Source organism: Pan paniscus, chromosome 19 (assembly GCF_029289425.2).
Source record: "Pan paniscus chromosome 19, NHGRI_mPanPan1-v2.0_pri, whole genome shotgun sequence".
NCBI classification, from domain to species: Eukaryota; Metazoa; Chordata; class Mammalia; order Primates; family Hominidae; genus Pan; species Pan paniscus.
Window position 1 is genome coordinate 19,940,040 of NC_073268.2, and position 12,172 is coordinate 19,952,211.

General features: G+C 43.7%; 1 protein-coding gene across 3 annotated transcripts in view; it reads left to right on the forward strand.

Annotated features, from left to right (window-relative positions):
• The window catches only part of EFTUD2 (elongation factor Tu GTP binding domain containing 2), a 49,168-nt gene that overhangs the window by 6,649 nt on the left and 30,347 nt on the right, over positions 1-12,172 (forward strand). For all 3 annotated transcript variants that reach the window (XR_010110534.1, XM_003806509.4, XM_063598651.1), the window contains exons 3-7: positions 6,101-6,266; positions 7,518-7,596; positions 9,129-9,204; positions 9,695-9,760; positions 11,131-11,166. Coding sequence is in view for 2 of the 3 variants with exons in the window: in XM_003806509.4 (XP_003806557.1) it covers positions 6,101-6,266; positions 7,518-7,596; positions 9,129-9,204; positions 9,695-9,760; positions 11,131-11,166 (423 nt within the window). In the remaining variant the exon portion in view is untranslated. The remainder of the gene's footprint in view (positions 1-6,100; positions 6,267-7,517; positions 7,597-9,128; positions 9,205-9,694; positions 9,761-11,130; positions 11,167-12,172) is intronic.

Below are 12,172 nucleotides of genomic sequence, written 5' to 3' on the forward strand. Positions count from 1 at the left end.
GCCAACATGGTGAAACCCCGTCTCTACTAAAATACAAAAATTAGCTGGGTGTGGTGGTACATGCCTGTAATCCCAGCTACTCAGGAGGCTGAGGCAGGAGAATTGCTTGAACCCGGGAGGTAGACGTTGCAGTGAGCTGAGATCGAGCCACTGCTCTCCAGCCTGGGTGACACAGCGAGACTCCATCTCAAAAAAAAAAAAAAAAAAAAAAAAGGTTTTACAGTGTGTTTTTCTTTAATTATATAGGTAATTCATGAATACATTCTCATTCAAACCATGTTGATAGAAAGGTTTCCTTTGTTCTCATTCCATTCACTCTTCTTCCCCAGTTAACCTCTGTAACTCATGATGTCCTAGTGAAAAGAACATGGGCTGCATCATAATACAATTAGAGGAGGTCACAGCTGGTTGAACAGTGGGACACAAAGATTTTTGATTAATGGGTCACCAGCAGAGCTCTTGTGACATGTCCTAGGCATCTGTGTTTGGTCTTGTCCTTTTCAACTTAAAATATATTTAAATAGAGACAAGGTTTCACTATGTTGCTCAGGCTGGTGTTGAACTCCTGGGCTCAAGCAATCTGCCTGCCTTGGCCTCCCAAAATGCTGAAATTACATAGGGGAACCATTGTGCCCCGTCATTCAGCCTATTAGTGACTTGGGTAAAGATAGAGAACAGAGGTTTATCTAATTTGCACATGACATAAAACTAATGTATTGGATAACAGAATCTAAATTCAAAGTGATCCCAACATACCTGAATTTGGGACTAAAAACCCAGTAATAGGCCAGGCGTGGTGGCTCACACATGTAATCCCAGCACTTTGGGAGGCTGAAGCGGGCAGATCACTTGAGGTCAGGAGTTCGAGACCAGCCTGGCCAACGTGGTGTGAAACCGTCTCTACTAAAAATACAAAAAATTAGTTGGGTGTGCTGGTGCGCGCCTGTAATCCCAGCTACTCAGGAGGCTGAGGCAGGATTTTTTTGTTGGGAGTGAGGGCAGGTGGAATTGGTAAGTAACAGAGTTTCTTTTTAGGGTGATGAAAATGATCTAAAATTGATCATGGTGATGGTTGCACAATTCTGTGAATATACTAAAAACTATTATGCACTTAAAATGGATAGATTGTATGGAATGTGAATTATATCTCTATAAAGCTATTAACAAAAAAATTTTTTAAATAAAGAATAATGGGCTAAACACTTAGTGGCTCACACCTATAACCCCAGCACTTTGGAAGGTCAAGGCAGGAGGATCACTTGAACCGAGGAGTTTGAGACCAGCTTGGGCAATGTAGTGAGACCCCATTTCTACAAAAAATTTAAAAATTAGCCAAGCATGGTGGTACATGCCAGTAGTCACAGCTACTCAGGAGACTGAGGCGGGAGGATGGCTTGAGCCCAGGAATTTGAGGTAGTGGTGAGCTATGGTCATGCCACTGCACTCTAGCGTGGGCAACAGAGTGAGACCCTATGAAGGTTTTTACCTCAGTACAAACAGTTGAGTCACTCATACTCTTTAGTTCTTACTCCTCAGTGTCATTGCTGTGCAGAGCTCTGCTGTTATTTAATTAATTTGTTAATTCCCATTTATCTCATTCCCATACCTGCCACCACAGTTCTTTGTAATTTATGTATGTTTCTTTTTCTATGAGTTGCATAGTGTGTGTGTATTTTAAGTAAATGGTATCATTGTCTGCATTGTTCTGTTTCTTTTCCCACTCAGCATCATGATGAGTGGTGCATTTTAGGGTTTCTCCCTGTTGCTCTGTGTACATCTAGTCTGTGGGAACTGACTGCTACTCGGTTTGCCCTGGTGACATTCCTCTCTTAGTGATAGACACCAAGGTTACCTGTCACCAGCCTTCCCTCGCCGTAATTAATAATCCAGTGTACATTCTCATATGTGTCCCTTTATGCAATGTGGGAAAATTTCTTTGGGTTATATTCCCAAGAGCAGAGTTGCTGGTTGTAGGATATTATATATATCTCTATCTACATATGCTTATTGTATTTATACTTAGTTAATATGTTTATACTAAGTACTGTCGGATTGCCCTTTAAAATGGCTGTACTGGTCTACCCTCTTAACAGCAGAATGAGGGTTATAGCCTCCTAGTCCACAAGATGCATAGATTTATTATTATTGTTATTTTTTGAGATGGAGTTTCGCTCTTGTTGCCCAGGCTGGAGTGCAATGGCATGATCTCGGCTCACTGTAACCTCCACCTCCCGGGTTCAAGCGATTCTCCTGCCTCAGCCTCCCGAGTAGCTGGGATTACAGGCATGTGCGTCCACGCCCGGCTAGTTTTGTATTTTTAGTAGAGATGGGGTTTCTCCGTGTTGGTCAGACTGGTCTCGAACTCCCAACCTTAGGTGATCTGCCCGCCTCAGCCTCTCAAAGTGCTGGGATTACAGGTGTGAGCCACTGCACCTGGACAGATTTTTTAAAAAATTATATTGAGGTATATAACAGTAGAGATGCATAGATTTTGGTAATGGGGACAGGAAAGAAAGATGTCCCTTCTAAGGCTCATGCCTGTAGAAGGCTCATGCCTGTAATCCCAGCGCTTTGGGAGGCTGAGGTGGGCAGATGACCTGAGGTCAAGAGTTCGAGACCAGTCTGGCCAACGTGATGAAACCCTGTCTCTATTAAAAATACAAAAATTAGCTGGGCGTGGTGGCATGCGCCTGTAGTCCCAGCTACTCCAGAGGCTAAGGCAGGAGAATCTCTTGAACCCAGGAGGCAGAGGTTGCAGTGAGCTGAGATCGCACCACTGCACTCCAGCCCCGGCAAACAAGAGTGAAACTCCATCTCAAAAAAATAAAAAAATTAAAAATTAGAAAAAGCAATGATAAAAGAATATTTGTTTAGTTTTATTTGTTTAGACTTGTTGAGCTACTGTAGACTCGGGTAGAGATAATTACAGGCAGTCAGAAATTATTATATAAAATCCTGCAGTTAGATTCATAATATATTCAGCAGTATGGGGCAGGAGAAAACTGGCTTGATAGCTATTTGGAGCCACCACCAGTAGGATATATGTGGCTGCCAAAAGAGCTAATGTAATCTTAGGCCACTTTAGTAGAAGTAGAGTGTAAGATGGTAGGAGGTAGCCGGTCTCACCACTGGAGGGTTTTGTGTTCTTAAGGAAGAGGTTGGCATGCTGGAATTTGTGTGAAGGAAAACAAGCACCCAGCAGTCCCTCTGCCCACCTGCCTACATCTGTACTCATATACAATGCCTTCCCTTCCGTTCTTACGAATGATTTGTTCATGTTTCTGTCTACTAGAAACTAATCCCCATCCCTTCTCACCACTCAAGACCTTTGGCAATTCTGCCCTCTCTCTCCTGCGCCATCAGTTTTCCCTGTCTACAGGATCATCCCCATCAGCATACACAGATAAAATGTCATTTCATCCTAAAACTCTCTCTTGACCCCATATCCCCCTTCATTTACCTCCAGATTTTCCCTGCTTTCCAATGCAGCACATCCCGAATTAGTTGGTCATGGTTGCTGTCTCCAGATCCTCTCCTCCCATTGTCCTTCAAACCCACTTCCATCCTTTTGCCTCTCGCATTCCACAGACTGCTCTTGTCAAGGTCACCACTGACCTCTGCCTTGCGAAATCCCAAGGTCAGTTCCCAGTCCTCAGCCCACATGACCTGCCTGCATCTGTCTGTCCCAGCCGATCATTCCCTCCTCTTTAAAATACTCTCTTCCTTTGGCTTTCAGAGAACCCCTGGTTTTCCTCCTCACTGACCATCCCTTCTCAGCCTTTGCTGCTGCTTCCTCATTATCTCCCTGACCTCCCAATGTCAGCAGGCCCGGGGCTCCATTCCTCAGACGTCTTCTCTGTCTACACTCACTCCTCTGGGGATCTCATCCAGTCTATCAAATAACTTTATTTATAACGACTCAGATTTGTATTTCCAATCTGGACTTTCCCCTTGAATGGCACGTTTGTATGTCCACCTTCCTACATGGCATCTCTACTTAATGTCTAATAGGGAATCTCGAGCCTGGCGTTAGTTAACTCACACCTAAGTACTGAGCTTTCCCCGCCCTGCTCCCCCAACCTGCTCTTACAGTCTTTCTTCCTCATCTCAATAAAGGCAAGGCTGTTTTCCGGTGCTCAGATCAAAAACCTTACTTCTTCTCTTTTTTCTCACACCTCCTTTCAATTCATTAGAAAACAGTTTTGACTCTACCTTTGTAATGTGTCCAGAATTCAGCCTCTTCTCACCACCTTCCCAGTTCCCACTCTGTCTACTCCAAGCCACCACCACTGTTATTTCTTTCCTGAATCACTGCAGTAGCCCCCTAACTAATCTTCTTGCTTCTAGTGTATTCTCAGCATAGGGGCTGGAGTGGTTCTTTTAAAACAGAAGTCTGATCATATCACTTCTCTGCTCCAAACCCCTGGTGCAGAGTTTCTTCATCTCAGCACTGTCGACATTGGGGCCAGATAATTCTTTCTGTGAGGACTCTGTGTGTTGTAGGATGTTTAGCAGCATCCATGGCCTCTACCCACTGGATGCTAATGGCACCTCCCCGCCTACTTTTGCTCTAGAGTAAAAGTAAAGTCCAAATTCTTAGAGCGGTCCAGAAGATCCTGTCTGTTTGCCTCCCATGTGATCGCAGCTTCCTGTTCCCCCATCCTTCGCTCCATTCTCACCATATTGGCTTCCTTGCTAAACCTCAAAGTTGCCACATGCTCTTGGCTCTGGGCCTTTGCATTCGCTGTTTCACCAGCCGACTAGAATGCTCTTCCCCAGGTACCTGTAGAGCTTATTCTCTGTCTGCAGATTTTTTGCTTCAGTAGCACCTCTTTTTCCTTGATTGCCTTATTACTAACACCTGGAACAGTGCTTAGCACATATTAAGTGCTCAGTAAGTGTTTTAGGACTTAAAGGGTGATCTGGTGGCCACCTTAGATTATTTGGAAGACTTTTTAGCAGAAGTGAGAATGGCTTCGTTAATGTTGCATATGACTATGGGTTAATTTGTAAGGAGGCAGATTTGAAGTTATTTAATTGTAAAGTGTACAATTTAATGGCTTTTAGAGTATTCACAGAGTCATGCAACTGTCATCACAATCAATTTTAGAACATTTCCATTATCTCAGAAAAAAACTCCACACCCCTTACCCATTGCCCTCCCACCCACACCTACCCTGCCAGCCCTGGGCAATCTGCTTTCTGTCTATATAGATTCACCTATTCTGAATATTTTCATATAAATGGAATCATATAATATGCAGCTTTTTCAGTCTGGCCTCTTTACTCAGCATCATGTTTTCAAGGCTCATCTACGCTGTAGCATGTATATACCTATAGCAAGTATAGGTATTTTGTTTGTTTTTGTTGCCAAATAATCTTTTGTATGGATGTACCACATTTCATTTATCCAGTCATCAGTTGATCGACATTTGGTTGTTCCCACTTTTTGGCTATTATAAATAATGCCACTATGAACATTGATTTCTAAGTTTTTGTGTGGCCATAAGTTTTCATTTGTCTTGGGTATATACTTAGGAGTGGACTTGCTGGGTCATATGTAACTCTGTGTTGAACATTTTGAGGAACTACCAAAATATTTTCCAAAGCAGCTGCACCTTTTTCCCATCAGCAGTGTGGGAGGTTTCAGTTTCTCCACATCCTTGCCAGCACCTGTTATTATCTATCACAAAGTTATTTTCCAAAAACAATTCTGTGGATATAAGTGAAAATTTTAAAGGTATGGGCTTATCTCCAGTTTTTACCTCTGGCTTTTGGTTTCTGCCTTTGGAGAAAGTTGCTTTTTTCCCCCGTAAAGGGCTGTGCTGTGATTTGTTTTCTTCAGTCTCAACCCACTTGTGACCAGTGGCCCACATTCAGAAAGGGGCAAGTTTGAACCAGGAGCACTGTCCATGGCCTCGGCTTAGAGTCTTCTCTTTGTGAAGGGTCTCAAAGGAGTGGAACCTGCCCCACTGGCATAGAACTCAGAATAAGAAGCTGGCCAGCATGTACAGTCAGTGCTGTCACTCACGGAGGTAGTCAGACATCAAACAGGAAAAGCGTGTGCCTCTTCGATTCTCCTTCTCCCTCTTGCTTTCAGATGGATGATGATGACGACGACGATGACGTAGGAGATCATGACGATGACCACCCCGGGATGGAGGTGGTGCTGCATGAGGACAAGAAGTACTACCCAACAGCCGAGGAGGTATATGGTCCTGAGGTGGAGACCATAGTTCAAGAGGAAGACACTCAGCCTCTCACAGGTACGTCAGGAGGAGCTGGGCTGTGCGGAGTGAAATTGAAACCTGGAAACTTCATAGCTCTCAGCAAACCTTAAAAGTGCAGTGAATGAATTGATCAGTTTTTCTTTACTACCTTCAGGTACTGTTTCTGGTTTAAGATTTAGTTAATCCTTTTTTAATATTCAGTAAAGTTCTTAACTAGTTTCTAAGCAAATAAGAGTTATTTCTTATTTATCTGCTATCAGTTTAGGTGCATGAAGACTGTCGTTAAGTTTATTTACCCTGTGGCCTGATATGTTTTTCCATCCAAATATCTCCAACCCTTTTAACCAGTTCTCATAATATGTATTGTCCATTTCTTTTTCTTTTTTTGAGACGAAGTCTTGCTCTGTCGCCCATGCTGGATTACGGTGGCACAATCTTGGCTCACTGCAACCTCCGCCTCCCTGATTCAAGCAATTCTGCTTCAGCCTCCCTAGTAGCTGGGATTATAGGTGTCTGCCACCATGCCTGGCTAATTTTTGTATTTTTAGTAGAAACGGGGTTTCACCATGTTGGCCTGGCTGGTCTTGAACTCCTGACCTCAAGTGATCTCTCTGCCCTGTCCTCCCAAAGAGCTGGGATTACAGGCGTGAGCCACTGCAACCAGCCTTATTTTCCATTTAATAGTTTTCATAGGCTGGAAGCGGTGGCTCATGCCTGTAATCCCAGTACTTTGGGAGGCCGGAGCAGGAGGATCGCTTGAACCCAGCAGTTCGAGACCAACCTGGGCAACATGGTGAAACCCCATCTCTACAAAAAAAGTACAAAAATTAGCTGGGCATGGTGGTAGATGCCTCCTGGCAACTCGGGAGACTGAGGCAGGAGGATCACTTGATCACACCATTTGTACGCTTCAGCCTGGGTAACAGTGAAACCCTGTCTCCCAAAAAAAAAAAGTTTTCATTGATCTTTTGGAAAGTGATTGCATCTTATAAATGCAAGGAAAGATCCTGAACTGACATTGACCTCAACCTACATCCATTCCCCCTCCCTCCCTCCCACTGTCCCTCAAAATGAAGCCCAGACTCCTCTTTCCACAATTCAAGGTCCTTCACTGTCTCATGCCAAACAGCATTTCCAAAACTTTCTCAACATATGAGTGATCCTTGAGAGTAAAATAAATTGATGTCATACATCATGCATTCTGAAAGGTCAGTCTGATGGAATAGTGTTCCGTATTTTTATGTTTTATGCCCACCTACACATCACTACCTTTTTTTTTTCTTCTAGAACCCATTATTAAGCCAGTGAAAACCAAGAAATTCACTCTGATGGAGCAGACATTACCTGTTACGGTGTATGAGATGGAGTAAGTTACAAGGTTTCTCAGCTTCTCTGCAGGAATGCTGTGGGTTCATGTTTTTGTAGAGATAAGAGGTGGCTTTTGGCTGAAATAGCTAGTAAATTGTGGCCGTACATAGCTCTCAAATTCTCCTTCAGCTTGTGTGGCTGCGGGGATATTTGGGGTCAATCTTAACTTTTCTCTTGGTGTTCATCCAAATGTTAGCTGTTTCCTCTTCCAGATCTTTAGTTTGATGTTGAAAGCCAGCCTTCAAGAGAGATCTGGGTATTGCAGTTATCGCTGTTGGATCCACCAGAGCCTGTTTGGACTCAATAAGACTGCTGAGTATTTTAGGAATATATTAGCTTTTTATTTTGTTTTTGTTGTTGTTATTTTGAGACAAGGTCTCGTTTTGTTGCTCAGGCTGGAGTGCAGTGTTACAATCACGGCTCATTGCAGCCTTGACCTCCCAGGCTCAATAGATGTGTCTGCCTCAGCCTCCTGAGCAGCTGAAACTACAGGAACACACCACCACGCCTGGCTAATTTTTGTGTTTTTTGTACTGTTTCACTATGTTGCCCAAGCTGGTCTCAAACTCCTGGGCTCAAATGATTCTCCTGCCTTAGTTTCCCAAAGTGCTGAGATTACAGGCGTGAGCTACCATGCCCGGCCCTCAACTCTTTATTTTGAAAAGGAGAGCAAAAGCAGGTAGATATATGTGTAGGATCATTTAGGTGCTCTCTCTCTCTCTTTTCTTTTTTTTTCAATGCGGGGTCTCACTCTGTTGCCCAGGCTGGAGTGCAGTGGCATGATCTCAGCTCTCTACAACCTCCACCTTCCAGGTTCAAGTGATTCTCCCGCCTCAGCCTCCTGAGTAGCTGGGATTACAGGCGCATGTCACCACGTTCAGCTAATTTTTATATTGTTAGTAGAGATGGGGTTTCACCATGTTGGAAGTCCTGGCTGGGTGTGGTGGCTCACGCTTGTAATGCCAGCACTTTGGGAGGCCAGGGCAGGTGGATCACCTGAGGTCAGGAGTTCGAGACCCGCCTGACCAACATGGTGAAACCCCGTCTCTGCTGAAAATGCAAAAATTAGCTGGTCGTGGTGGCCTCGGCCTCCCAAAGTGTTGGGATTACAGGCGTGAGCCTCTGCTCCCAGCCTAATTTTTGTATTTTTAGTAGAGACAGGGTTTTACCATGTTGGCCAGGCTGGTCTTGAACTCCTGACCTCAGGTAATCCACCCACCTCGGCCTCCCAAAGTGCTGGGATCACAGGCATGAGCCACCATGCCCAGCCTCTTCTTCCTTTTTTAGTCTTGCTGTTTTACTATTGAAATCCCCGTGATAGTCCATTCACAGATTGTGTTACCTCTTAGATAAGTTTCTTGCATTCCCAAAGCCAGAGCTATGTAAGTATAGACATTCACATCTGCCTGAGCACTCTCCAGTTGGTCTGAAAGTTGTTCCTGGACAAAAAATACCTGAAACACCTTTACACCACTCCTCATTTGGAAACGTTTGCCAATCTCTCTTTTCTCTTTTCCTTTGTCCTTTCAGTTTCTTGGCGGATCTGATGGATAACTCAGAGCTCATCAGAAATGTGACCCTTTGTGGACATCTCCACCATGGCAAGGTAAGACAGAACTTTCAGCTACTTGGAACAGGATTTCTCTTTTGTACCTGCTCATGTTTTAGCCCTTAGAGTCACAGCGGTTGAGGTTTGAGGTCACAAGGCTCAACCTCCTGACTGGGGGTGCTGCATGCCTGTTACGAAGTCATACTGTGAAATTCTGGCTTTTCCCAAGCAGCAGGTGGAGCCTGTTCCTAAGCCACTTGCATGCCTGAGCCTTATGTCTACATCTGGACAGAAGATGGGAAATTGAGCCTTACTCTGATTTTTATAAGTTTTCATTTCCTGAGGGATGCCTGTCTAAGAAAGATTTCATCTTTTATTTGAAAATAATCCTGTGGCTTCAGTGTTAATTCTTTGCTGTCCCATAACCCTCCTTGCTCTCCTTTTTCTCTCCTTATCCCTAAATTATGTGGTATATTGGGAGCTGGGGGAAGGGCACAGTAAATTTTCCTCTGTGGTTGGCAGATGTTAACTGTTTCTTCCCTTTTAGACATGTTTTGTGGATTGTTTAATTGAACAGACTCACCCGGAAATCAGAAAGCGCTATGACCAAGATGTAAGTAGAACTTCTGTTGAGGGTTTAGGATGAACCATTCAGAACAGATAGAGATGTCTGTCTCCTCCTTCCTTCACCCTTCCTGTTCTTTATAAATAATGACGCCTCCAAAGTGCAGCTTTATAATTGTGATCTCTATTAATAGGCTGTAAGAAAATAATTTCAACTTTCTCGGGAGCATAGAGAATATTGAGCTGCAGTATTTTTGGATGATCCATTTTGCACTTGGGATCCCTCCTCTGTTATGATATATCCTGACTTTTATAGTCTATTCTTTCCTGTCATAGTATTAATAGCCTGCTCTATAAATATGGTACAATTGTACCTGGTTTTCATGGTAAATTTAAATGCCTGTGAATGAGGCCAACTGTGTCTGCAAGTCTCAGTGCAATAAATGTTCAAACCCTGCCAGATTGATTGTTTTAACACTTTAGCATTAAGGCTGACATGTGTCTCCCTTTACCACACTAAGAATTCTGTGCATTTGATATAAATTATCTCTCAGCTATACCTGGTCTTTAGTGACCTCCCCCAACTCAAAAAGAGTGGTGGCTCATGCCTATAATCCCAGTACTTTGGGAGGCCAGGACAGGAGGATCACTTGAGGTCAGGAGTTTGAGACCAGCCTGGCCAACATGGCGAAACTCTATCTCTACTAAAAATGCAAAATGTAGCTGGGTGGGCACGGTGGTGCGCACCTGTAGTCCCAGCTACTCAAGGGGCTGAGGCAGGAGAATCGCTTGAACCTGGGTGGTAGAGGTTGCAGTGAGCCAAGATTACGCCACCACACTCTAGTCTGGGCGACCGAGTGAGACTCCGTCTCAAAAAAAGACAAAATCACAACCAAAAAGAAAAACCCAGCCATGTGTGGTGGCTCACGCCTGTAATCTCAGCACTTTGGGAGGCTGAGCCGGGGGGATCACATGAGGTCAGGAGTTCGAGACCAGCCTGACCAACATGGTGAAACCCTGTGTCTACCGAAAATACAAAATTAGCTGAGCATGGTGGCGCACGTCTGCAATCCCTGCTACTTGGGAGGCTGAGGCAGGAGAATCTCTTAAACCCTGGAGGCAAAGGAGGTTGCAGTGAGCTGAGATCGCGCCATTGCACTCCAGCCTGGGCAACAAGAGCGAAACTCTGTCTCCAAAAAAGTAAAAATAAAAAAATCCCTCCACACACCCAGGAGCATTTCCAGCTGGGAGGGCACTGGTCTCATTGTCTGTAATTGCTGTGGGGACACCCTGCTCTCTCTCTCTCTTTAATCTCAAAGAAACCCTTGAGCTGGGAGGTAGTGAGGGAAAGTGATTGATGGTTCGTTTGTGGGAGAGCAGTCTCAACTCAGGTGGTAACAACAGTTAATTTTTTTTCAGCTGTGCTATACTGACATCCTCTTCACAGAGCAAGAGGTAAGCATGCCTTGGGGAATCTGATTGTCGCCTACACCAGACCCACCAGTAATAGTTTTGTAGGGAATGTAGAGGAGCCTTTATGATAGCATTTTAGTTCATATCCTACTCCTCTCTCTCCACTTCTCACATCCCATCTCCTTCTTCCCCCAGTTACTCCAGGGTTATAACTTGAACTGGGTAGGCAAGCTGTAGGTTAGGAGGGGAACCCTCCTGTTCTTGACTAGATTAAATTTGGCCTAATATAGGAGAAGTACTAAGAGGCGATGTCTGCATTTGTGCTATAAGTTACGCAGAAGCTCAACGTGATTTTTTTAAAATGACATCATCCTTTAAAAATCCGCAGGATGAGTCCATCCATATGATGACCTCTTTCTAGGAGTAGCTTCTCTTTGAAAATGGGTTCCTATATCTTTGTGTTCCTCTTTTTGTCTTTCCTTCCGGATCTTTCTCTCTAATCTCTGACCCCTTCTGTTTCCCCCCTCTTATTTCTGTCCCTTTTTCCTAATGGAAGTTTTAAGTATAATAAGTATGGTTAACTAAAGGCACTTGGAATTAGTAAAGATAGATAGGCAATCAACGTTAGCTGTTATTATTTTATAATGTATTTATGTATTTGGAGTTTTAAAAAAAAATTTTTATTTCTGTCATAGCTTTTATATTTCTTTTTTTAAAAAAAACTAAAATACCCCAGATTGTTTCTTTTTACTTTCAAGGTGCTCAGCTATTGTTTTTGTTTCTAATGTATAAAGAGGATGAGATTCTAGGACCCTGGATTCTCTGATAAGGCTTAATACTGTTTTGTTTGCAGTAATTCATTTTCATCTTTTCACATTTGAAACAAGTCCCCCAAAAATGGTGTCTAACACCAAGATATTTTATCTTCAAGGTCATGCTGGCTAGAGGCCTAGATAAAAATCACCCACTATAAGGAGAGGCATCAGTGTAATTTACTAGCAACTGGGGAGCCCCAAAAACAAAATGAACCCCTCTTGCATAGGAAGAG